Source organism: Drosophila miranda, chromosome XL (genome assembly GCF_003369915.1).
Source record: "Drosophila miranda strain MSH22 chromosome XL, D.miranda_PacBio2.1, whole genome shotgun sequence".
Taxonomy (NCBI): Eukaryota; Metazoa; Arthropoda; class Insecta; order Diptera; family Drosophilidae; genus Drosophila; species Drosophila miranda.
In genome coordinates this window covers 13546581-13571645 of record NC_046673.1, presented here as the reverse complement: position 1 = coordinate 13571645, position 25065 = coordinate 13546581, and the positions used below count along the sequence as shown (strand labels likewise).

The 25065-nt window shown below is 42.4% G+C and overlaps 4 protein-coding genes across 9 annotated transcripts; 1 reads left to right on the top strand and 3 right to left on the bottom strand.

The window, feature by feature from the left end:
- Nucleotides 1–839: 839 nt before the first annotated feature.
- Nucleotides 840–4135, bottom strand: LOC108158142. 3 transcript variants are annotated; one of them, XM_017290364.2, is made up of 5 exons: nt 3750–4135; nt 2478–2668; nt 1963–2221; nt 1658–1891; nt 840–1586 (listed from the first exon to the last, which is right to left on the bottom strand). In XM_017290364.2, exons 2-5 carry the CDS (start codon nt 2666–2668, stop codon nt 1293–1295), a joined length of 978 nt encoding a protein of 325 aa, XP_017145853.1. In that variant the 5' UTR covers nt 3750–4135; the 3' UTR covers nt 840–1292. The 3 variants fall into 3 exon arrangements, with proteins under 3 accessions (XP_017145853.1, XP_017145861.1, XP_017145869.1); XM_017290372.2 differs by having other exon boundaries at nt 1658–1888; nt 3750–4134; XM_017290380.2 differs by lacking the exon at nt 2478–2668.
- Nucleotides 4136–4732: 597 nt separating this feature from the next.
- Nucleotides 4733–8330, top strand: LOC108162984 (trimeric intracellular cation channel type 1B.1). 4 transcript variants are annotated; one of them, XM_017298002.2, is made up of 4 exons: nt 4733–4858; nt 6231–6550; nt 6626–6898; nt 6957–8330. In XM_017298002.2, the coding sequence occupies exons 2-4, from the start codon at nt 6273–6275 to the stop codon at nt 7234–7236; spliced, it is 831 nt and encodes a 276-aa protein (XP_017153491.1). In that variant the 5' UTR covers nt 4733–4858; nt 6231–6272; the 3' UTR covers nt 7237–8330. The 4 variants fall into 4 exon arrangements, with proteins under 4 accessions (XP_017153491.1, XP_017153482.1, XP_017153499.1 ...); XM_017297993.2 differs by lacking the exon at nt 4733–4858 and adding an exon at nt 5241–5339; XM_017298010.2 differs by lacking the exon at nt 4733–4858 and adding an exon at nt 5269–5343.
- On the bottom strand, nt 7950–10447 carry LOC108162977 (negative elongation factor D). Its single transcript, XM_017297982.2, has 5 exons — nt 10299–10447; nt 9462–10174; nt 8949–9395; nt 8397–8878; nt 7950–8329 (listed from the first exon to the last, which is right to left on the bottom strand). The coding sequence occupies exons 1-5, from the start codon at nt 10359–10361 to the stop codon at nt 8298–8300; spliced, it is 1737 nt and encodes a 578-aa protein (XP_017153471.1). The 5' UTR covers nt 10362–10447; the 3' UTR covers nt 7950–8297.
- Nucleotides 10448–11702: 1255 nt separating this feature from the next.
- LOC108165141 (probable phospholipid-transporting ATPase IF) lies at nt 11703–19692 on the bottom strand. The gene is made up of 6 exons (XM_017301209.2): nt 19590–19692; nt 14983–15971; nt 14795–14920; nt 13794–14734; nt 12338–13737; nt 11703–12269 (listed from the first exon to the last, which is right to left on the bottom strand). Exons 2-6 carry the CDS (start codon nt 15197–15199, stop codon nt 11744–11746), a joined length of 3210 nt encoding a protein of 1069 aa, XP_017156698.1. The 5' UTR covers nt 15200–15971; nt 19590–19692; the 3' UTR covers nt 11703–11743.
- Nucleotides 19693–25065: the final 5373 nt, after the last annotated feature.

Below are 25065 nucleotides of genomic sequence, written 5' to 3'. Positions count from 1 at the left end.
TCTTTCAGCATATTGAGCGTAATTCTACTTTATGTAGGTATCGTATCATTAGCCTTACGATTAGCCTCGTCACGTCACCAAATATCTGGGCTTTCTCTTTGCTTTACCTTGCGAATCTTGTTTGTATGGATCGCACGCACCTTGTTGATTCGTTTTTAATTCGAAATAAGATCAACAAAAATTAATTTTGGCTCTGGCTTTCAAACTGGTTTTCATTACGATCCAAACTGGTCATAAAACAAGACCAAAAGTTACCAAAAAAATGTGTTGCGAGCAGTCATTGCTTTGGGATGCTTTGCATAACGATGCAATGCCCTCGAGTAACAAGCAATAAGTGCCATAAGCAAAAGGATACATGCATACATGAATAGAGAGACGAAGAGAGAGAGAGAGAGAAGTGGGTTCTATCAACAGATCTCTCGTATCGAGAGAAACAATCAAATAATTAACATGTTGGAGGGCAAAAACTTTTCTGTAATGGCCCGAAATATTCGTATTCATGCAGACGAACAGGGACAAAAACAGTCTTGAAGTTTACATTTTCCCTAAGTGAGAGAATACAAAGTACATTTCGAGTGCCAGTATGCACAGAGAGAGAGAGAGACCCTTCCAATGAGTAGAAAATGATCTTAAAATAGGGTTCTATTAAAGTCTATGAAATAACCATGTTGTTTGACTCGGAATATTCAAAGAATATTGAGAATCTACAGAGTTGCATCTATTCTAGCAGGGGGTTGGCAACACGTAAAGGGGTTGACTTTTCTACACATTGCCCGATAGTGAGTTTCATCTTCAAGAGCTTCCTTGGCTTTGGGCGCATAAATTATACAAGCTACAAGTTTTGTATTTATTTTATGGTGTATTTTGTAGAAAATACCTTGTTTACAAAAGTACAAAATAGCTTTAATAATGTACATACAAAACGAGATTGTTTTCTGACAGACTAACTCGTATTCTTTTATAGAGTACGGACGTTAATTTGAATGTTATTTTTGTTTTGTGGTTGTTTTTGTTTTGTAAATTATAGTATAACCTTCCATGTAAATCATTATAAATTCGTTAATACTTCAGTTATTCTTCTGTCTGTAGCTACTGAGGGCGTACGGATTTGAATTTTGTTTTATGCTAAATGTCTGTCGTGTCTTCATTTTGGGGTCGGGTTCTTTTCGAGGATTATTATACTACTAAAAGGTATCGTATCAAAAAACGAACATATTTTATACATAGGTAGGTTTAAAGAGGTATTTTACATGGATATATGTAGCTGGAGAGACTTAAACGCTCTCATTCGATTATGATATAGTACAGTCGCAGCACATGAGCGAGTAGTAGAGGCATGTGACCATCTTTTCATCACCATCATTATTATCAATATTGTCCTTGGTCTTGTAATCGTAGGATTTGCCATCCAATTGGTCCTTTTCGAGACTCTCGATGGCCTTTTTCGAGCCCTTTTTGCGCTTGTTCTTGTGCATCAGTTCGTTGCAGTTCCGTTGCTGCACCATCTCGTCGATCCAATCAAATTCAGCGGCATTTCCCTGAAAGCGTGGAAAACTGGAGAGGCTCTCAATTGAATTGATATCCTCCTGAGCATACAAAACATGCAAAAAACATGAATAAATATAGGTGGATTGAAAGGATAAGTAATGTAGATTACCTGATTGTTATTGTGATTCTTATATTTGGTCTTTTGGGGTGAGGCTTCCTGCGAGTGCGATGTTATTGCTGGCATTTGCTGGGGTTCTGCCTTCCGGTTTGCCTGTGGCGAGGATGTCGTTGCTATCGAAGCTGTCGTGCCTGCCGAGCTGTTAAGTGCCAGTTCTGCCTCGGCTGTTGCTGCCACATGCCCTGGCACCTTGGGCATGTCTTCGGGACACACAAAGTTGTGCTGCTAACAGAAAACAGATTGCAATTATAGTTGACTGATGGCTCCGCTCCCTCCCATCTTTAACGATTATTTACCAAATTCTGCACTTCTGCTGTTGTTATAACATTGGGAGAGGTCATGGCTTTTGTGGACGGCGTTGATGGTGCCTCAGAGAGTGGACTGTGTGGCGGAGTATCTTCAGCTCCTGGCGAAGCGGGCAACGTGGCAGTCTCTGATAGTCCGACTAAATCATCAGAGGAAGTGTGATGATCGAGTTTCACGCTTTGAACTAACGAGCAAGTGGCCACAATGCTCAGAGACGATGACGGTGTAGCTAGACCCTCGGACATTGGGCTGAAAGATTACGGATACATTCATCAGAGAATCGATTTATGCAACAACTGCGAGGGCGATTGCGTGTGCGAGTATTATATTGCAATGATTAGCGACGAGTGTCAGGTATGGGTAGGCACAACAATTGTTATAATTAGTAAATCGTAAGCTCGACTGTGAATCCATGGGCTGCTGTATGAGGGAAGGGGAGGGCATGGCATACATTTGCATTATATTTTGGATCTCCCTCCGAGAATAAAACCATCCTCTTACTTACAAGTCAATCAGCTCGGTCTGTGCCTTGCTGCCTCCCAAGGACCACACCTCGCTTTTCTTTTGCGGACCCGAGTACGAGACGTGCTTACTGGTGGTGCTATAGCGGCCCTTGGGATGGTGAGATTTTCTGCCTGGTATCCACAATACGCGCATACCAGAGGATTTTTTCTTCGATGGGCTGTTGGACGCCATCTGAAAGTCGGTCACGAAATTCAGAAAAAATGATTTTTTGTTTTTATTACAATTTGGAAATCTACTACTAGCACTCGGACGGCAAAATGAAAGTTGTGTGGGGGCGGGGGGAGTGGAGTGGAGTGGAGTAGAGCGGTGTGGCGTGGAGTGGAGTGGAGGGAGGTAGAACGCATAAAACAAACAACACACATGAAATATGATTCACATGATATCTTTGTTCCTTATCAGTGAACAAAACCGAAAAAAACCGTGATCTTTTTTGAGTAGAAAACAAAATCTGTGGCGTTTGCATAATTTTTGTCTACGAGAACATCTTACTCGGCATTTTTATGCCATATTCGGCTCGGCACTGCTCGATTACGGGCTAACAAACAAACAGACACATGTGTAAATATTTACATATATGCAAAAGATCTCTTTACTTATCGAAGGAGCTGTTCACGCTTTGATTGAAGAACATACAAGTATCTGGTTTCACAATGACTGGACTTGGGGCTTGCCAATAAATATGTTTATTATTTCGAAAGAAGTTATGGCTGAACACACGACACATAGTATTATGAATAGTAGTACAGTAGATACAAACAATGCATACATAGAGTGGGGTTGGTATTATAAAAAAAAACGGTAATTTCCCAATTAGAACACGTACTTTTTTAGCCTTGTTCCCAGTTCCATTTCACATTTTCCACCGAAGTGGGTCGAAAGTGAAATTGAGACAAAACTTACAGATCTATTTAGCATTTCCATAAATTTAGGCAGTTTGGGATATTTTTAATGAGTGGGGTGGGCTAGTTTTAGTAAGTAACTCTCATGGGAATAAAGGCCCTATTCGAATTGACCTTTAAATTATTTAAATAGGTATTTGCTTTATTGCTTTTTTTTACCAAATCAAAGCCAAGATTCACGCATCACACACACAAACACACGCACGCTTGCACACAAAAAAGTCAACTTATTTACACATGGCTGTTTGTTTGTGTGTGAGTGCTACAAGGCAATTTACTTTTGGTGGAGATTACAAACAAAATTAGAGAAAATCACATTAAAATCAACACAAAACTATACTCAAATAACTCACCTTTATACCACCGAGATTTCGAACTTAATCTCACTTTAGTTATAAATCAAACATACACCAGTTTTTTGTGCATGTGCCATACAAATACTACACACGTACGTTGCTATATGGGAGTGTGTGCGTCCGTGCTGCGATTGTATGGGAGATTCGGTGCCTTCGAAAAGTGGCAGAGATTCGTCTTGACTTGAAATTGTTGTTGTGCCGAAAATTTCGCACAATTACTGGTATGGTGGGGAAAATGAATGGACAATTATATGTAACACAAACTTTACATTATTCGTATTTGTTTTAAGTCCGAGCGCCGATTGAGAGTGCTGTGCACGAATAAACATCAAAACAGAATTCGAAATCGGCACCGGTGGTGGACAGTTCCCGACTTAGAAAGACGATAACTAATAGAGCGGAGAGGAACTGGAACGATACATTTCAAATATTTGCAGCGCGAATTTCATTTAAATGTTTTTACCTTTGGAAATAATTATACAAGTGTTTATATGGTTTGCAGTGTATTGAATATTACTTTCTTGAGTATACAAGGTAATCGTCCCATCGTAAATATAATCGGATCAAAGCCTATCGATGTGGTCAATAGCCGGCTTCGAAGCGTCGCTACAGGTCACGCTAAATTGGACTATTCTTCATAAAACGGAAATATTGGGCTAAATTCTAGGTTTTTCTTATTATATTTGGCTTGTTTATTTCTTGTATCGTATTTTTATCGATATGTCAGCTATCGATAGAGGCCAACAGCAATGTATCATTTATCAAGAAACGGTATCGTACCTTTTTACGCTCCCTTTCTGAAAATCAGATGCGTGAATTTATGCATCATAATCACTAATCAAGTGCGTTCACCAATCACTGGCTCCCTGATCAAAGTTCTCCTAATAAACGAGCCGGAATCTGTTGCAGTGAATGGTTATCGATAGTTATTCTGCTTATCTTATCGTGTTTTGTTTATGTTTGTCTGCAACAAAAACATATTTATGTAAGCACCAAAACGGTGTGCAAATCCGCCCATTATACAGAATTAGTAATCAAAAAACATTTGAGTGATAAGTGGTTGATGATTCATGCGGCTTAAATTTTTTTCTGTGTAATATTCTAAGGTGAGAAATTGTTTTCTTTTCACCTATTTCCACGCAAACAAAACAGACACAACACATCAAGCAAATGTCCGTTGAGTTTGAAATGGTCTCTGGGAATCGAGGGAATTCCGGAGAATGGCTTATGGGCGCTTTTTCTGTATGAAATACGAAGCTCTGGGTCTTCGCCCCATTGATCTGGCTGGCTGGCCCCCGCCATCTGTAAGATACATACGAGTGCGCCGCTCGTACACTTTGTGTGTGGACGGCATATACATATAGGTATTCATAGAAGGCATATTGCGAGAGATTGCTTCTCCGAAAACTCGTAGAAATTCTAAATATATAACATTTGACCACAGAGAGAGAGAGAGAGAGAGAGGGAGAGCAACAAATAGCCAACAAACAACGAGCATGTAACACACGGGACCTGGCGGCCCAGTCTCCCCGTGTTCGTGCTGCACTCTGCTATCCGTTTATCCGTTCGCTCGCGTGTGTGTTAGACGTAGGTACCACACATTTTTTTGTTAGTTATTTTAATTTATTTTCCCGCATGGCCCGGTAAAAAAAAACCGTAGAATCTGCGGACATATGGGTCCGGGTATATTTTGATATTTTTCTGGCTGGAGTCCGGAACGAGGCGTTAAAAGTGGAGTACATATACTTTTTTTTTGTATACTACGTAGCCTCTCCAAATGTACGCCGCTCGAAAATAGCCAGGAGGCACAGGCACAGCCACCACAACCCATCCCCGCGTACCGTACCCCGTGTATCCGTATCCGTACCCGTATATGTGGGCTGCTGCACACTGCCACATACGGAACGGACTTGTGTGTGCGCACGGTCTCGGTCTCGTATCCGACCCGGCGCGATGCGGTGCGGTGCGCGCCTCTTCTTCTAACAGCCCTCACCGATTCATTAGCGAAATTTATTTTTGGAGCTGCTGTGTGGCCAAAACAGCGACAATTTTCAGTTTGAATTTGTGTGTTTTTATGTTTTTGTGTCTAAATGAACATACAGTTCGACAACTCTTCTACATGCCATGCCATGCCCGGCCCGGCCCGGCGGGCGCGTGTACGTTGTACGTACGTACACGGGCTGCAGTTCAAAGAGTCTTCTTTCTGTCTTCAATTGCGGGGGAATCCGTCAACTGCCTCTCATTCTATCTATTCTACAATCTTCTCGTCTGTAAGAAATCACAATAAAGAAGCATTTGTTTGTATAGGGAGAGCACATATGGGATATATGCATCCTAAACTGGTACAAAAATTTGATAAAATTGGCCTTATTAAAATTTTTGAAGAATTATGTAACATTATTTTTGCCAAATTTGGGGGTAAAAGATCTTCAATAGCAAGACTTGGAAGAATTATCCATATCCCTACCTTTTTCGCAGATTTATCATCCGTGAAGGCAGGATACAAGATCAGCTGTGATCATGGACCCGGAAGCATTTTTGGATGTGGCCAATCAGGTCATCAAGCTGAAAATGTTTCCGTTTTTCGACATTGCTCACAGTTTACTTGCCGCGCTGGCCGTGCGCGAGGACTTGGGCGCCAATGCACAGGCCTTCTCACGTAAGCATCCATTGGCCTGCTGGCTCTCGACCATGCTCGTCATCTTTGCCGGTGGCATGGTGGCCAATGGCCTGCTCGGCGAACCCATACTGGCACCATTGAAAAATACCGGCCAGCTTTTAGTGGGCACAGCCGTATGGTAAATATATTCCAGCCAAAAACACCCCAAAGAACCGTATCCGTATCTATATCTGTATCTGCATCTGTTTGGTAGGTACGTTGTCTTCTATACGCCGTTCGATATTGGTTTCAAGGTGGCCAAATTCCTGCCCGTGAAAATTGTGGCCAGTGCCATGAAGGAGATATATCGGGCAAAAAAGGTCTACGACGGTGTGGGGCATGCGGCCAAGCTGTATCCGAATGCCTGGATAATCATGATCATCATTGGCACTCTGAAGGGCAATGGGGCAGGATTCACCAAGCTGATTGAACGCCTCATTCGTGGCGCATGGACACCAACGGCCATGGAATTCATGCAGCCAAGCTTGTGAGTGGTTTAACCATTTTAATCGACTGATTCCTTGATTTGTTTGTTGTTTTTGCAGCTACACCAAGGCTTCTCTGCTTGCTTCGATCATCTTTGTGCTGGACAAGAAGACCGACTGGATCTCAGCACCGCACGCTCTGGTGTACTTTGGAATTGTAATCTTTTTGGTTTACTTTAAGCTGTCGTCCATTCTGCTGGGCATACACGATCCCTTCCTGCCATTGGAGAATCTGGGCTGTGCCATCTTCTTTGGCGGCATTTGGGATAGCTTGGCCAAGATCTTGGGCCGCGGACAGGCCAAGGATGGCGACAGTAAAGATGTTAAGAAAAACAACTAAAACATTATTTTGTAGTTAGAACAAGAACAAACGTAATCAATCATCGCTGCCAAACCAAACGCACAGACATATAGCATAGCATGAACCATCACTAGATCGATCGATTGTACGATTTCGAGCCAAAGACATATATTTTTGTTGTTGTTGTGAGTATCACTCTCGATGGCCAGCACCCAGGGGGTGTGTATGGTGCTGCTGGCCATCGATTTGTGATTAAGGACCCTATCCGTATAAATTTGTGTATTCTAATGTATTGCAATTGGTAGGATTAATTATGGGACAGAACGACACACTTAGATGCCGTATAAACAAACACACACACGCACATAATACATTATTACATCATAATACATCATTATCTACGACTTGAACGACAGAACAGACGATGCCATGCCGCAAAAGAGGCAGAAAGAACGAAAGTGTGTACATAAATACATATATTGAAAGTGCAGCAGAGTGCAGCAGCAGAAGAAAGTGAGGGTCGTGTTGCTTCGCTTCTATATATATTTTATTTTATTTGACTTTACTTTATTTTTTTAAATACATTTTAAGAGTGTTTGTATTTTAGGGCCACCTTTGAACACGCATTCAAAAGCTGTTTTTGAAGGCTTAATAATTTTTTTTTGTAAGAGGTATGAATGTTTATTGGTTGCAATAAAAAAATATGTAAACGATTTATTTTATTTCTGTTCTTTTTTTTTACTTTTGATTGTTTGTTTGTTTTGCAATATTTTGATGAAGATGAAGATCTATGACTATCAGATACCGAGAGAAAAACAGATTATAGATTCAAGTATCTAATTATGTATTATTGGAAGTATTTGAAGGCTAAAAAGGCCTTAGAATGAGGAGAAAAACTTCACTCTATTCTAACTCTGTTTCTATGTTTCTACATTTCTTCCACTAAAGGGGGGAAGACAGATGTCTGGACTTAAAAAATAGACTCTCTCTCTCGCTTTATTCTTCTTATTGCCCTTAACTTTGTTTTCCGTCAATCCTTTTTGTTTATCCCTTACAAATATATATATATATATATGTATTGTCCACTCCCTGAGCAAGTGTTATACAGTGGTGTAGTGCGCTTTACAATGAACTGAAACGAAAGGAAAAAGATTAAGAGAAATACAAAAAAAAGGGTTCAAAAGGCTGTCTCCATTTACCAATAAACTCGGACACTGGATCATTGTCACCCTCTCCCCGCATTGTGCCCGTTATTTCCTCATTCTCCACCATCGGCAGAAAGAGCTGCACAAATTCTGGTGAATACGGATGCGTGATGGTCTCGAGAACTTCGGTGACAAAGTAACGTATCAGCGAAACATCAGTGTCCTCGATGGCGCAACATTGCTTCACATATCGGAGCACAGGCACCACACAGCCGCGTGTCAGCAGGTTGACCATGCGATCCAAAATCATCTTCTTCATCTCCAGCTGAACGAGTATCTCCAGTTCGTCCTGCTTCGATTCGAAGAGGCGGATGAGCAGGAAGAGAATTTGCTGTTGCAGGGTTGGATGGACAGCTGCCACTTCGTCCAGCACGGCCAGATGGGTGGGACAGCTGTCGGTGGAGAGCTTGAAGAACGATGGCTCCATCACAACGTTCTCAATCCAGCGTATCACACCCACGCCAACAACGGGATACCTGAGCACAAACAAAAACGCAGAACCATTCAATGCAGATGCAGATAGATGGGCAGTATAGATATACCTACTTGATGCAGTTGTACAGCGTCTGGAGTTCGGCAATTAGCTCTGATGTACCTTGACCCACATTGCAAATGGCATGCGCCTTCTCGATGGCCTGAATCGTGCTCTTCAGCTCGTCCTTGTTAAGCGTGCGTTCGGTCAGGGGTCGCTTTTTCGCCGGTTGATCGATGACAGCCGACGCATAGGCCAGCAGAAACATGTACTTGGGCTTGTGTTCGGGGTTTATTTTGACGCCAGAGCGGAATAAGGCATCAACCAGTAGCTCCAGGAACTGCGGGTTGCGTATGAGGTCGATTGGCGGTGGATCAGATCCCGAGTAGTTGCGGAACAGCACTGTGATGTCGGCAGGATTGAGGGTATTGCGGGTCAGCATCGATGTGAGTGCCTGACAGGCCTGTGGATAAACGGCTGAACCATTTAGGGCCATCGTTATGGGCGTCACGTTCTGATTGCTGTGCGGGAAAGAGACGTATTATAGAGGGGTATTGGTTGGGCATTCAATGATCGATCCGTCTTACTTTTGTAAGGCATATTTAATGATTTCCTGAGAGAGTCGCTTCATGTTGAAGCCGCCCTTCTGCTCCTGGCTGAGCACTTGGATCAGCACCTGCGAGTAGACGTACGTGTGCTGGCCGTGACAGACCATGCGGGCGCACTCCTGTATGGCGCCATGCACATCGTCCGGATTGTTGAGAAACTTAACAATCGAGGTCTTGAGAACGCGCGAGAAAACTTCGATTTGCTGGGCAGCTGTCGATATGGAGGTGATTTCACTTTGAAATCCCGCATCCGATATCAGTTTGATGGTAAAGTTCAGCATCAAGCAGTCGGGATACTCCTCGGCCAGGCGGTAGATCAGCGATCGCCACGTATAGTGGTCGATCATCTCGGTGAGCCAGTCTGGTGTCTCGCCCTCTTCCGTGAATATGGTGTCCGCTTTTTTCGGGTCGAAGGACTTGAGAATCATCTCTTTTAAATGATTCTCGACCATGGCCTGGACATCGGTCACCTTGACGCCGGCCAGAATGAGCCACTCGGCCAGCAAGTTGGCCATTTGGGCCACCGCCTTGTAGTTCTCCGACAGCATCGAAATCACTTCCTCCGGGGAGCCGCCAGACTGGAAGTATCGCTTCAGTTGCGTGAATATGCCCGGCTCCATGATGTAGTCCGGTGTTAGGAATTTCTCCAGGCATTCTTGTATGGTCTTCTGTGGGTTGTCCTCGTGCACTTCCTAAAAATTAAAAACTTGTCAATTTTTCCCAAAATACAACAGAATCCATATTGTTATTGCCGCCACCGCTGCCTGGCGGCATCAGCGCGTCCGGGAGCAAGCCAAATGCCGGAATCTTTGTTACCTCGGAGTTGGACTGGGCTTTGGCACGGCCTTGCCAGCCGGAGTCCTCATATTCCACTTCCATTTTTCGGAAAATCGAATGCACATTAACAAATATTCACTTTTGACTTATTTTGTTTAGCAAATTTTTTTTTTGTAGTGTGACCATCAGTGTGACCGCGGACTTATCGATAAAATATACCGTCCGACCCTCAGAAATATACCGAAACATACCGCCTCATTTTCAAAATATACCAAAAATATACTGACGAATTTAAGTTATATTTTACATATTCTTCGTTTTTGATATTCCGTCGAATATTACTAGCTATATAGAACATTTAGTTATGCCATCATAATTTTATACGATTGATGAATCAATTTTCTATTTAACTGGTGTATTCTTAATACTTGCTTTTATTGCATTTTGCGTAAAAGAGGTTTTAGCGAAATAAGTCAAACAAAAAACAAGTAGCGCAATAGGTCAAATTTTTTTTTGTAGTGTGACCATATGTTTAGTATAGAGATGTGAGTATATAGATGTATCAATATATCGACAATATATATAATTTTGACAAGAACCCGTCTGAAGCTGGACAAGACCACTTTTTGTTGGGCAGTTATGAAAAATCACCAGTCGGTATTCGATAGTATTTGTATAAATGTAGAAATTGCTTCTGTACATGCATTTTACTCGTTCCACTATCGCCATAAATGTGATATGGTCTTATCGATACAAAAAGCGCATCTCTAAGAAGGCTGCAAGGGGAATTACCTAGAGAGGGTTCAGAATGTAACGAACAACTATTAAGACTTCACCATCTCTCTGATATGAAGTACAGAGATAGCATGAGACAAAACACATCTTTTATTTTAAATTAACGACTGTTAGTGAGATGTGGTGGCGGTGGACGAAGTGTGGTTGAGATGATACATATGTACGTACCACATATGTATGTTAGTTGGTGGAGCGATGGTGGGGCGATGTGAAATCCTATCATTGATGAGGTTTGGGTTGTACGAACTTACCGCTCTTTATTCTAAGTTTCAGAGATTTCTAGATTGAATATTGGACAGTTCCTCAGAACCAGAACTAGTCCAAAAATCCTTGTCCAAAAGAAAATGAACAGATGGGCAAATTACTCATTACTCGTAAAAACAGAGTGCGCCAATACCTTTATTCGCCTAATTTTAGAATCTCTTCAAAAGTCAAATGGAAAGATATATATTCTTGATCAGCATCAATAACCGATTCGAGAAATCCCAGTTTTCAGAGACTAAAAGAGCAACAAAGCAGACTCCAGTGATATCATACTTTAACATCTTTTTTATTAGTAATTGTGCCCTAAAACCCTCTCAAATAGCGAACAGTGGCATCCACATCATGGAAAAATCATAGAGTACCCCCCCGTAAGACATGCAATCTTATTTGTATTCTTTTTATTCATTATTCTTTATAAAAGTTTCTCAGACATTCACATCTTTAGGATTGTCGCATTCATTTGGTGCTCGCTTTATGTCGGATGGCGACGTTGGTTGCCTGAGCATATCCTTAACGACCTTTATTGTGAAATCGGGTAATAAACAAGTCACCGAGCATATGATCGTATATAGCCAAATGGGCAAAGAGCCCAGCAGCAGATTGTAGACCAAGTAGAGCTCCGAGCTAGTAAGCAGATTGTAGAGGTACGTTGTCAGCATAAAGGCGCCAATGGAGGCCACAATAATGGCAAAGTTCAGGTAGGTCATGTAGTGGGCCACCAGCAGGAGCTTCAGGTTGCCCACAATCACAATAATAGTTATGAGCATGGTGCCAAAGGTCTGGAAACCAGCGGTCTGCCCCACATTGTACACTACATTGTCGTCATTGAGTACGGCATAGGCAAAGTAGAATATAATGAGACACTGGAGAGCACCATTGAGTATCCACATGCTGAAGATTCCCCACGATGTCTGCTTGTTATGGGACAGTCGCTTGTAAAGTTCTGGATATCTAAAGAGAGAGAGAGACACCAAAAGGATATACAGACGTACGATTCCAACCAATACCTAAGGACTTACCTAAGAAGCGTCTCCTCGCTGTACGGCTTATCGGATATAGCCAAAATGGTAAAACTGAACGAGATATAGACAATATCGAACAGCCACAAAAACAGAGAGTTGTACACATTTGTGGCCGAATACAGATCGTAGACCTGGAACAGGGCCATGCACCCAGTGATGATGATATTCTTGTAGCAGTAGAAGAGCACCAGGAAGGCCAGTCGCTCCGAGTTGTAGTGCCCATGGACGAGGAGCAGACGCTGTAGCATCTCGAACTTGGCAATCGCATAGTCCGCACTGCGTGCCGCCTGCTTACCCTCACGCCCCGCGATCCCAATGCCAATGTGCGCCTCCTGTATCATGGACACATCGTTTGCTCCATCTCCAATGGCAGCCGTGATGTGGCTCTTCTTCCTTCGCTTGATTAGTGTCACAATTTCGCTCTTCTGCAGCGGACTTAGGCGGCAGCACAGTACGGCTCCACATTTGAGGGCCACATCAGCAAACTCGTTGGGCGTGTGTGTCAGCAGGGCGGCCACCGTGACGCCATCAATCACCAGGGCATCCTCTGAGTGCTTTCCGATGGCAGCATCAATCTCTCCGAGCCGTGACAGTAGCTTCGGTTGTTCGGCCAAATTTACCATATAGTGTACCCGTGCGCCGGGGGATATGTGCTGGCAGGCGATGCCAATGTTGAAGGCGGTCTCCACCTTGTCGCCAGTGAGTACCCATATCTTTAGGCCCGCAGCCCTCAAAGCACCCATTGTCTCGCCCACATTATCCTGCAGGGCATCCTCCAAAGCAGTGGCCCCAAGCAGATCGAGTCCGATTTCCACAGTTTCGTAGCACTTCGCTATGAGGTCCTTCCTGTTGTCCAGCTGTATATTTGAATTCCTGTATTGGGCCATGAAGCTTGTGTATTCCTCCTCGGTGAGGATGCGTCTGGCCACGGCCAGAGTGCGCAGACCCTGCTTAGCATATTCCGTGATCTGTGCATCGGTCCGAGCCAGCTCGGGACTCCTGTTGCAGCGCGGAAAGATGATGCTTTCGGCACCCTTGCTATACAGCCAGATGGTGCCCTGCCGATCCCGAACGATGACACTCATACGCTTCCGTTCCGAGCTAAATTCGAGCACATGAAGACGCTCGTACTGCAGCTCCTCTCCATTTGGATAGCGACGAATGCGTAGGCGATTGCTGTGGCAGCCCTCGAAAACCAAACCCAAATTGGCACAACCCTCGAGCAGGGCCTTCTCGTCGGGACTGGAGGCCTGGTATCGGCCCACAACATCACCAGTCGACATAAGGCTACTCTTTTCGGATAGTCCTGCTTCGGGGGAGCAGCCCTCACCTAATAGCGGCAGCAGTTCCACCGTATGGCAGATGGTCAAAGCCTCAAAGAACTTGATGGTCTCCGTCTGTAAGTGAATCGAAACCTTATTTGCGATCACATTATCAATGCTAAGCCCCTTACCTCCAGCATTTCCAGATCAAACTTCTCATCGGAAGCTGGCGAATAGAGCTGGGTCCTGTGCAGATGGTAGTCCCTGCCAGCCACATAGCATTTGAGAAAGTTCATGAGGTTTTTGGTGAGAGTGCCGGTCTTATCCGAGAACAGAATGTTGACCTGTCCCAACTCCTCGTTCAGATTGGAGGCATTCACCTGGCAGGGCTGATCGGTCTCCTCGTCGTACAAATGCAGATCGGATTGCATGAAGTGCGCGCCGGCTATGCGATAAAGCTCGATGTTCATGTAGGCGGATATCGGCACCATGTAGTTGAACAGCAGCAGAAAGGACAGGAAGTCCTCGAAGATTTGCCAGAACGAATTGAAGTTCGGCGGCGGTCCCAGGTACGGCATTGTCGGCACCACTTTGGCCTCCTTGTGCCGTTCGATCATGTATAGTATTACCACAACGACTATCATGCCTAGGATGAGAGCCACCATGAATTTGTTGATGTACTTCTCGCTGGAGGCGGACTTGTTGCCCGTATAGCGGCTGTTCAGCTGCAGCTTGGTGTGCATTCCCGTGTAGATGGCACAGCCCACTATACGCTCCGTGCCCTTCACACGAACGCCACGCAACAGCAGATTCTCAAGCGTCAAGGGAAGGGCCTGGGCATCACTCTCCGGCTCTAGCCGTCCATTGAAGCTGTAGAGATCCGGGGTTGGTGCCTCGCACACAATGCAGCCCTCCATGGCGAGCGTGTAGTTCGTTGGGGAAAAGATGGTCTTCAGATTCGTTTCGCCATCCAGATTGGCGGTGGTAATGAAGCACTTGTTGTCTGTTCGCGATGACTGGAGGAGCACCAGGTCGCAGGGTATGTCGCCATTGCTGGTCACAACCACAAGATCGCCGGGTACAATGAATTGAGAGTCGATGCACTGCTCCTGGCCATTGCGGATGACGGTGACTGGAAAGGAACGGCAGCATACGGATGAATAAATTTCCCTTGACTATAAAGAATATGTACCTCTGGCAGTGTTGACAATTTTATCACTCCTTGAGCGTGAGAGGTCCTCCAGGCCCTCTTTTAGGGCTGTTATGACCATAACAAACAGCAAAGGAATCAATGAAACAAGCGGAGATATCGTATCATCTGTTTTTGGAATAGAAGATTACGATTAGTTTGGGCATGCTTAAAATGTGCACAAAACTTACTCACGAAGAATGAGACGATTGTGATGATCAGAAAGTAAAAGTAGACCGCTCTGCGGAACTGTTCGTAAAAGTTGAGGGGCAGGAATGTCAGCCAGGTGTACTTGGTAGTCGTCACACGATTGAGGGGCTGCGACTGCTGTTTGGGGTCACCATTGATGCCACCACCACCGATTTGTATCCGTAGGGGATCAGCGAGCTTCTTCTTGGATGAACCCATATCACAACTATTTAATAATATATCTATCTATCTATCTACATATATGTCTACTTTATAGATGTTCTTTCAGATTTTATTTAGTTTAAATCATTATAATCGTAGAGATTTACGTGCGCACGCGTGCTACCTTCTGGGACAAAAGAAAGACTGACTCTTGGGCAATCGTGGATTGGCGAAAAATTGCCACCGAAATTGCCCAGTTTGATTAGGACCCAATAATGGCATGTATTTATAAACACTTCGAGTGTTTATTGAACTGTAAGTGGACTGTCAGAAGGGTATCCAATCCATATGTTTTGTTTTGATATGTTTTTATTGTTGTTCCATTTAATAAATGATTTGAATTTCCGGTGACGATAGATTAGCTCTACACTTTCGGAGTCCACTACTTGTGGAGTATCTACGATTATCTTTCGATTAGATTCTCCTCCTCATCACTCTTTCACGATCCAAGGATCTTACACGACCCATGCCCAAGCCCCCATGAACCTCTTTGGAATTTTTTTCGTGCCCGTCTATCAGCCTTTGGTTCTGTTCGAAATTGATTAAAGTTATCTAGCGGCTATTTAAGATTCCCATATCAAATCCGCTTGATATCTGGTGGGCACTAACCGTATAATCAGTAGGTGTAGTAGCAACAGCAGCATTATACCAATTCGATTACCACCCATTGCAGCTGTTCTTTAATAGGCTTCTAAAATAAATGAAGGTCGTTGAGCTCTGGACTCTCTTGCCAGTAGATTTTCCTTTTCTTTAATGAGACGATTTTCAACTGAAAAGATAACAGACTATAAATTACAGCTGTCAACTAATTTTATACTTCTTTATTATCTAATATATGTACATTTTTTTTTTTGACACCCTGAAGGCCTTATTGGGTATAATTATGGTTTTAACTTATGATTTATTTAAGTCTACAATAGTATAAATAAATAAAAAACATTAATATTGTGTTCAAAGTATTTATGTGATTTTTTTTAGAATTTATGAGATTTATTGTGGTGCTTAATATATGTATAATCAGTATACTTATTTTTTTGTTAATTAAAAACAAAATACTTTTACCTGGGAATCTGTTTGTATGAATAAAACTTTGAGAGTAGTTAAAAAATAACAATAATACTCACTTATACTTATAGCTACCCAAAAATATGCAATGAAATTAAAATAAAATTGAATTCCACTAAGAGGTTCTATATAAATGTTACTCCATCAATGCTCTTGGTTTTTATAACCGATACTTAAAGAGTTGAAAGTGGATGTGTGTCACACCCAGAAGTTAGCGTTTCCCACCTCATAAAGTATATATATTCTTGATCAGCATAAATGACCGAGTCGATATAACCATGTCTGTCTGTTCCTCCCGATGAACACCTAGATCTCAGAGATCATTAAAGCTAGAGCAACGACATTTTGTATTCAGACTTTTGCGATATGTGTTTAAAAACTTCGCCCCACCCCCTCAAAAATCTGTGGCATCCACAATTTAAAAGATACGAGAAAACCGCAGGATCGTAGAGAATGACTATATCTTCTAGACTACAGGATCTGAACCAGATCGTATCATTATCATAGCCATAATGAAGAAAACAATTTAATTTTCTCTCGCGCTGTCTCTCTCTAACACACACGTTTCATGGTCGGCTTTGCCTATCGCAAAAAGTGAGCGCCTAGATCTCAGATACTATAAGAGCTAGAGCAATCAAATTTGGTATCCACACTCCCGTGATATCGAACCTGCACAAGTGTATTTCAAATTTATTATAACTAGAAGGAGCAAATGATGCTACTCAATCCCTCCCTCCTACACTTTCTCCCTAGTGCAGTGTGCGCCCTCTGATGGAGAGAAGAGAGATAGCCTTTACCTTTAAATGAGTAATAATTAGTTCCATTTGGTATAGATTGATGCCTTATGACAGATAAACTGTATATGATGATAATGGTTACCCACGGCTAAAGGCTTATTGGGAAGCTTAACCCATCCTCTGGCCTATAAATCATAGTTTAAGACTGACTGATGGATATCTATCTGGACTGGTATCTATCCAATCAATTGGTAAACGGCACAAAGTCCGAGATGTAAAGACTCCAAATCCGTCAGAATCAGATGCTCCAAAGAATTGAGGTAAGACTGCCCCTTCTCTTTTTTTTAAATAATTTCCATTAGTTACTTTGTTTTTATGGAACCCATTATCAAAAAGAACCCATTATAAAAATGCATACCCAGACTTCAGGCCTCACACTGCCAGACAATGGTACTGCCCAATTGAAAATAGTAATAATCGCGCCCACTAAATCAGTGGAAGTGACTAAGCTATCTGGAATTGCTCGAATCGATGATGGTGACACACCATTTCCAGTTCGATGTCCTACGACCGGCCTCTCACGAAAGCGAAACCGTCGCCCAGGTACGTGTGAGTGCATATGTACATATAATAATAAAATCATTGACAAGCTTTGCCTGAAATATCGGCGAAATAGTGTTATCAATATTATATATATACAAAATTATATATAGTACATGCATACAATATATGTATGTATGTAAGATATGGTCAGATATTTGTAGTGCATACGAGTATCTTTTTGTATTTGTTTTATACTCTGACGTTGATATGCCATGACTGTATCGTCAAGTGGCCCATGCGACACCCGCAGAAGGCACGGATCCCAGACAGGAACGCAGACCTCCTCCCGCCCAGCTGAACGAGCGGCGCTACCGCATGACGCGCGACGTGTTAGACTTATATTCGAGGAAAATTAGAACTAAACTTACTAAAAGAACTAAGCAAGCATTAACGAGGGGGAACGTTGTGAGTTGCTGCGTACACCGCAACTCTACAGTTATACCCGATACTAAGTCAGTATAACTCTCCTCCGGCAGACGCCGCTAATATTAAACGACACGACAAAGAGTGCGTGCGAGAGAGACAGAAAATCAGTCTGAGCGTGACGTCGGGCGCTGCGTAGCCACTGCAAATTGATTTGTTCCTTTTGGCTATAAAAATTATCTGATCTAAACCAGATTCAGCAATCTGATAGATATGGTCGTTATCTATGATTCTGCGTTTTTAGTTTTCTCGAATCTGCAATATTGTGGATGCAACAGATTTGCGTCCTTTGTGGGGGCGGAAGGGGGTGGGTCGAAATTCTGAGATATACGTTTTATAGTGAGATCTAACAGAAGTGCGGATACCAAATTTGGTTACTCTAGCCTTAATAGTCTCTGAGATTTGTGGATGCCCCAGATTTTCGTCCTTTGCGGGGGCGGAAGGGGGTGTGGCGAAATTTGGACACGAAACGGTCAAGGTCCGATATCACAGGAGTGTGGATACCAAATCTGGTTGCTCTGGCTTTTATAGGTTCTGAGATCCTTGAACTCATATTTTGCAATTGGCAAAACCGACCATGAAGCCTGTGTGTTAGAGAGAGACAGAGCGAGAAAGAATGAAATTGTTTTCTTGATTCTGGCTATAATAATTATACGATCTGGTTGAGATTTTACACTCTAGAACATATAGTAATCCTCTACGATTCTGCGGTTTTATCGTATCCTTAAAAATGTGGATGCCACAAATTTTCGTCTTTTGTGGGGGCGGAAGTGGGCGGGGCGAAGTTTTGAAATATTTTTGTAGCAGTGACATATCACAGAAGTCTGGATCCAAAACAACGTTGCTCTATCTCTTATAGTCTTTGAGCACTAGGCGCTGAAGGGGACGGACAGACGGACAGACGGACAGGGCTCAATCGACTCGGCTATTGATGCTGATCAAGAATATATATACTTTATGGGGTCTGAAACGATTCCTTCTGGACGTTACACACATCCACTTTTACCACAAATCTAATATACCCCAATACTCATTTTGAGTATCGGGTATAAAAATACAAATACAATTACTAATTACGAGAAAGGTATGTGAGTATTAGTAATATAAAAAGAGGAAGGCAATTAGTGATGTATATAATATGGTAGGGAATTATAATCCAAACGTAAGACCCTAAACGGTTCATGCAAGGAACAAATCGATCTAAAAAACGGAAGGGATACATCCCAATAAAATCCATTCAGTGTAGAATTCAATGTAACGATAACCATCAGGCATGTTACTTGTGCAACCCTCTATATTTTCAGATCTAAAAATATTTTATGTGCACTTCCAGATGTACAACTTTCTCACATGCTTTCCATACGAATGGGTGCACTCGCAATCGAAACAAATCAAAACATGTGTAAGGCTCCAAGCCAATTTACGACTGATCAATCAATTTGGGGGCAAGAAAACCCAAATGGGGAATGAATCACGCTGGTCATATGCATGCTCGTAGCATGGTGAGCATGGGTATTTCTGGCCATCAATAGATAGCTTTTCCATTTGTTTATAGTTACCTTTTGACTGGAACAATGTTGTCCGGGAACGTACGGGCAAAGCTGCCAAAGTATTAGCCAAGCAAAATTGTTTAGCCATCGACTGTGCGCCTCAGACACAACAGACGCTATCATCGCGAATGAGTCAAGTCCAGATACAGTTGCTTAAATTTCAGAGTACGAGTATGTGTGTTTGATTCAATGCTACACGATAAGATATTGTTATCAACTTTATCTCTCTTTGGCTAATGTCAAATCGCTGACAGCAGTCCACGAAAGACGGGTTAGGAGAGCTTTGAGAGCCTCCAGAGAGAGAGAGCTCCCTCCTGTTTGAGGGCGATCGTTCCTATGGGGTAGTACATGTACTCTTATTTCTTGTTGCTAAAAAAGTATGCTGACCGAGAACTCTCTTTTCGAATTATTTATGAGTGGTAGACAGCTCCCTGTCCCTGTGCCAAGTATTTGCACGCATTTAACAATATCTATAAGTATTTAAGTCGCCTGGCTGGGTATGGGTATGGGTTGTACGTCGTATGCTATATGCATGGGGCAGGCAGGCGCACATACAAATGTTTATATATCATTGTTAGTTGTATCGCTATCAACGATTCTTCGACAGTTTGCCGATAGATCAGTTTGCGCATGGAAGGCTTCTCTTTCCAGTGAACCTTGTATATAACAGGAAAACACATATATCCCCTCGCCGCATTATATGTGAACAATAAAATTCAATATATTTTTCTTGTACGAATAAGCGCTCGTTCAGTCAGGATCTCGGGCGCATTCGGTGCGCGGCAGAGAACACTCGAAACACCTATATTTAATCACAAGCAAAATGGTATGTGTTCACCCAAGGATCATATAGGCCTAATCCCTAAGTCCTAAGCCACTAAGCCAAACTGTTGAAACACCCTCCCATTATCATGTAATAATCGAAATAGTAATATTCTTTTGAAGTGAAATTAAATCCACATGGTATTCGGAATATATTGTGTATAGTTTTTTTTTCATTGATTAAAAGTTTTATTTGGATATAATATACCCAAAAAGGAACCAAAACCAAACAAGACATAAATATGTGAAGTCTTTCAATCTGAAATATATGTATTACAGAAATATAAGGACTATTTATATCATATCTTGGAAACGACTAGCTTTAAGATTAGATTAAGTGGATATGTAGAAATCACAGTTTACAGATCGAGACATTATTTTTATGCCTTCTCATCGAACCAATAAGAGTATTTGAAACTTCGGCAGCGAACAAAAAAAGATTAGCAATTTCTACTCGTAAGAAGTTTGTTTTACTCTATGACCCAAGCAAGTATAATAATTGTGAAATGCAATGTTGTAAAACTGAGGGCTGTAGCCCCGCCAGATATCCATCTGATATCGAAGCAATGTTTATGGATTGCGATATGACGACTCTGTAAGGCGGAGGCAGAGCTAAAAAGTCCCTCCATCATGGTGACGAAAGCTACGAGTACCAGTACTAGTACAGTGAACTACCAGCCAGCTACCCAAACATGCCACTTCAGTGCGGCTCCCCTTTTGATGGGTCTCGCTCTCTGATTAGTCAGCTGAGGTGAGGGCACTTAGATATTGTTATAGTAATCTTATCAGTTCCCGTTTTTTGGCAGTATGTGTTTAGATATGGGCAGGTCTCGCCTCAAGAGAGCGCCGTGCGACTGCGAGTGCGAGGCCTCAAAAGAGAAACACTCCGACTACGGGCCACGGGCAATAGCGGATTACACCCGTACTCGTAGTGCTCCCAAAGTTCTCTTGCACGGATGTAAGTTGAAGAAATTAGGCTCTCTCGTTGGGACTATATAACGGTTTGGTTCTCGTGATCGTTTACAACCTTACAATTCGATTGAAAGTTGGTCTTTGAAGGTTCTAATTTTTTGTGTGTGTCGATGGTTATTATTATTAATTGTTTCTGTGCTTTTGGTGGAAGTAGAACCGAACCTGTAAAGTCATGCCATCGCGTCAGATAAGCAAGGTGTAACCTATAAAGATAACGTCTGTGCACTTTGATGACGTCTCTTTGCCCGCAAATGATTGGCATTCGAGCCTGAATCGAATACGGAACTCAGTGCTACTCTTATACATGTACACATGTACAGTTTGTGGAACCAACTCTCAATGCAACATATACCATAGTACAACCGATGCCTAGATGGTCGAAAAACAGTCGTCTCCATTCGGCAGATAAGATTGGTTTATCTCTGGCAAAGAGTGTGCGAGCTTCGGCTTTTGCCGGTGGCCAATCCTTAGCTCAACCCATTGGACAACACATACCGATAGGGAGAGAGAGAGATTGGGTGCCTATTGGTTTCCCAGTAAGGTATATTGTATATTCCCGATAAGCAATACGACCAATTCCAGCTAAACGAAGCCTTTACCGGAGAGATACAGAAATCGGTCAGTAGTAGTTATGCTATTGTTTCGCGTCGGTGCCGTGCCAAACTGTCCCCCAAAACGTAAATATATGAGCCTAAAAGAAACAGAAACTAATCGTATACTCGTAACGCATTCTCGTACCGGATAAGTGGATCAAAGTCAAGATGGACAAAATATTCGAAAAATTTCTGCACAAAAGGGTGAGTTTGGAGTCCAAAAATTTCGATTGGGTAACCTAAAAAGCAAGCCGTGTCGTTCCTATTTCCGGAGTATTAGATCATACCAACAGCCATTTATTTTTTCTTTTCTCTTTATGCCCGATAATCAAAATTAATTTTAGATCTGTGCGGAAAATGGATGTGGGTCACGCCCAGAAGGAAGCGTTTCCGACCCCAAAAAGTTTATATATTCTTGATTAGCATCAATAGACGAGTCGATAACGCCATGTTCCGTCCGTCTTGTTTGATGCCTAGTTCTCAGAGCCTATAAGAGCCAGAGCAACGAACTTTTGTATTCAGACTACTGTGATATCACACTATATCAAGTTTGCCCCGCTCTCTTCCACCCCCACAAAGATGCAAAATCTGTGGCATTCACAATTTTGAAGAAGTTGAAGAAACCAGAAACTCAAAAACGCAGAAATATAGAAAATAATCATATCTTCCAGACTGCAGAATCTGGATCAGATCGGATCATTATAATAGCCAGACGGAATAAATGAAATTTTGGTTCCTACTTAGCGTGGCCCCGACGCTCAGTCATTTTCTGTCTCTCTCTCTCTCACACACTCTTTGTCGTGCATTATGTGCGCCCTCTGGCGGAGTACCGGACCTAGCAGCTACTCATAACGTTCCCCCTCGTTATTATTTGTGATTGGGTTATCTGTCTAGCAATTTACGAGTATACACTTCAGAGAAAAACAGCTTTAAACTTAAGATGTACTCAAGTGACGATATAAGTAGATACTCTCGTAACAAAAAACTGTAATCAGAATTGATCCTGAGTGCCCTGAATCGCGATATATATGTATACGGATTGACTTCCATGATAAGAAATGAACGGAAAAACCAATAATAGAATAATCTATAAACTAGCGACATGTCAGCAAGTCTTTGGAACTGTATGTATGTATACGATTCTCCAATATTTTCCAAAACCATCATTCAGTGTACCAGTATGGATACATATGCCAGAAATCAGTGTACTACATAGATCAGAATAGTTGCAGTAAGAACTAAGGAAAGCGAAGGGAAAGACACAAGTTTTGTGGGATATTCTCTGCATGTATGAACGAACAGGTATGACAGGTATCCAAAGTCGTCACCACACTTGCTCTCTTTCGAGGACCATCCGCGCCCTCTGGCGGAGTACCGGCCCTAGCTGCTACTTACAACGTTCCCCCTCATTATTATTTGTGATTGGGTTATCTGTCTAGCAATTAACGAGTATATACTTCAGAGAAAAACAGCTTTAAACTTAAGATGTACTCAAGTGACGATATAAGTAGATACTCTCGTAACAAAAAACTGTAATCAGAATTGATCCTGAGTGCCCTGAATCGCGATATATATGTATACGGATTGACTTCCATGATAAGAAATGATAATAAGAAATGGTAACGAAGAGAACAGACATGAAGCCCGAGCCCGGCTACATGTGCACGTGTGTGAAGCATACAGAACGTCAAATCTATTCGGATATCAACTGACATTTGAATGCTGCTTGACACTGCTTGACACAGAAAAGACACAAAAGCTTCACGTGCACCCGATATATCGTTTATAGCAATCTTAAGAATTTCGTATTGTATTCGCTGACCCTTGGCCCAATAAGACCGTATTTCAAATCGAAGTTTAACCGTTGGGAACGCTCTAAGTCTATGAAAGAAACCCGAATCATTCCTTCAGTCAGAATTATTAAATACCGATTGCAAGTACTGCGGTCAAAAAGTTTGGAAGAAGGAATTTCAAAAATACAGCAAATTTGTGTCTATCAAATGAAGAGTGAGCGGGAAAAAACCGTGAAATTTTCGGATCCAACACAGGCAAAAGCTGAGACGTAAATTCTAACATACCGAAGTAAATACCAAATGCTACCGAATCGATAAGGTTGGGTGTCCATACTCTGGCCGACCGAGGTTGAAGATCATACTAAAATGTCTCTTAATATCTGCACATGGGACTTCTATAATTTATGACATAGACGCAACCCCTGCTACATGCGGGGCATCAGTACTTTTAGGAACAAAACGATATGCCCCCAAGCATCACAGTGCAAACGCAATTACCGGGTTCAATAGAACCCAAGAACCCAAAAAAATTCACCGATGAAGCTCAAGGAACATAAATTTTCATGTGATTTATTTTATTTGACTTTTTTTATTTAACGTCATCATTGATGCACTTTGAACCCGCCCCATCAACTACTATACATATGTGTGAGCAATTACTGGTGTACACTCGTAGACATTGAAATACGAATAGATCGCAAAACTTTGACTGACGTAGCGACGTCAATAAGTTTGAAGCGTTTTATTGGTTCCGCCAGCTGTGCGTCCCAAAGCTGAGAATATACTCGTATGGGGCTGAGAAACGACCTGAAGCTGTGAATGGGAGTGGGAATGGGGATGGGAATGGAAATGCAGATCCAATTCTCAGTATGAGAACGGCTTTTAAGTGGCGCACATCATCACATCATCACGCGGCGGGAATCTCGCGAGTGCGCGCTATGTGCTATACTATACCTACCTCTTACCTACCTCCTGTTATTCGTCGTTGTCGGAAATAATTACCATAATATCGATCGGGGCTTTACATTAAAGGATACTACTGGTCTATAAGGATTAAGCCCCTGAACATCTGTAAAGTGTTTAATCGCGGAGTTTCCATTCCATTACGTGAAACGCGTCTTGTGTGCTCATAGAGTTTGAGTCATGTAAACACGAAAGTCAAATATGTACCACGCACTGATCCGCCACTACAGATCTATAGATATATGTAAATACGAGTATACGTATGTACGAAGTAGAGACATGTGCTACAATGGACGTGGATGTGCATCATAGAACCTTTCAATTGAAGTGTTAAAATTACCC

Excerpts from the sequence above, each read along its gene's own strand:
- LOC108162984 (XM_017298002.2), top strand. The coding sequence starts at position 6,273 with ATGGACCCGGAAGCATTTTTGGATGTGGCCAATCAGGTCATCAAGCTG. Across the intron at positions 6,551-6,625 it reads TTAGTGGGCACAGCCGTATG|GTACGTTGTCTTCTATACGC; the intron begins GTAAATATATTC and ends TCTGTTTGGTAG. Across the intron at positions 6,899-6,956 it reads GAATTCATGCAGCCAAGCTT|CTACACCAAGGCTTCTCTGC; the intron begins GTGAGTGGTTTA and ends TTGTTTTTGCAG.
- LOC108165141 (XM_017301209.2), bottom strand. The coding sequence starts at position 15,199 with ATGGGTTCATCCAAGAAGAAGCTCGCTGATCCCCTACGGATACAAATC. Across the intron at positions 13,738-13,793 it reads TTGATCTGGAAATGCTGGAG|ACGGAGACCATCAAGTTCTT; the intron begins GTAAGGGGCTTA and ends ATTCACTTACAG. Across the intron at positions 12,270-12,337 it reads AGCGAGGAGACGCTTCTTAG|ATATCCAGAACTTTACAAGC; the intron begins GTAAGTCCTTAG and ends CTCTCTCTTTAG.
- LOC108162977 (XM_017297982.2), bottom strand. The coding sequence starts at position 10,361 with ATGGAAGTGGAATATGAGGACTCCGGCTGGCAAGGCCGTGCCAAAGCC. Across the intron at positions 8,879-8,948 it reads ACGCTGTACAACTGCATCAA|GTATCCCGTTGTTGGCGTGG; the intron begins GTAGGTATATCT and ends GTTTGTGCTCAG. Across the intron at positions 8,330-8,396 it reads TCCAGTGTCCGAGTTTATTG|TTCATTGTAAAGCGCACTAC; the intron begins GTAAATGGAGAC and ends CTTTCGTTTCAG.
- LOC108158142 (XM_017290364.2), bottom strand. The coding sequence starts at position 2,668 with ATGGCGTCCAACAGCCCATCGAAGAAAAAATCCTCTGGTATGCGCGTA. Across the intron at positions 2,222-2,477 it reads CAGACCGAGCTGATTGACTT|CCCAATGTCCGAGGGTCTAG; the intron begins GTAAGTAAGAGG and ends GTAATCTTTCAG. Across the intron at positions 1,892-1,962 it reads CAGCAGAAGTGCAGAATTTG|CAGCACAACTTTGTGTGTCC; the intron begins GTAAATAATCGT and ends GTTTTCTGTTAG.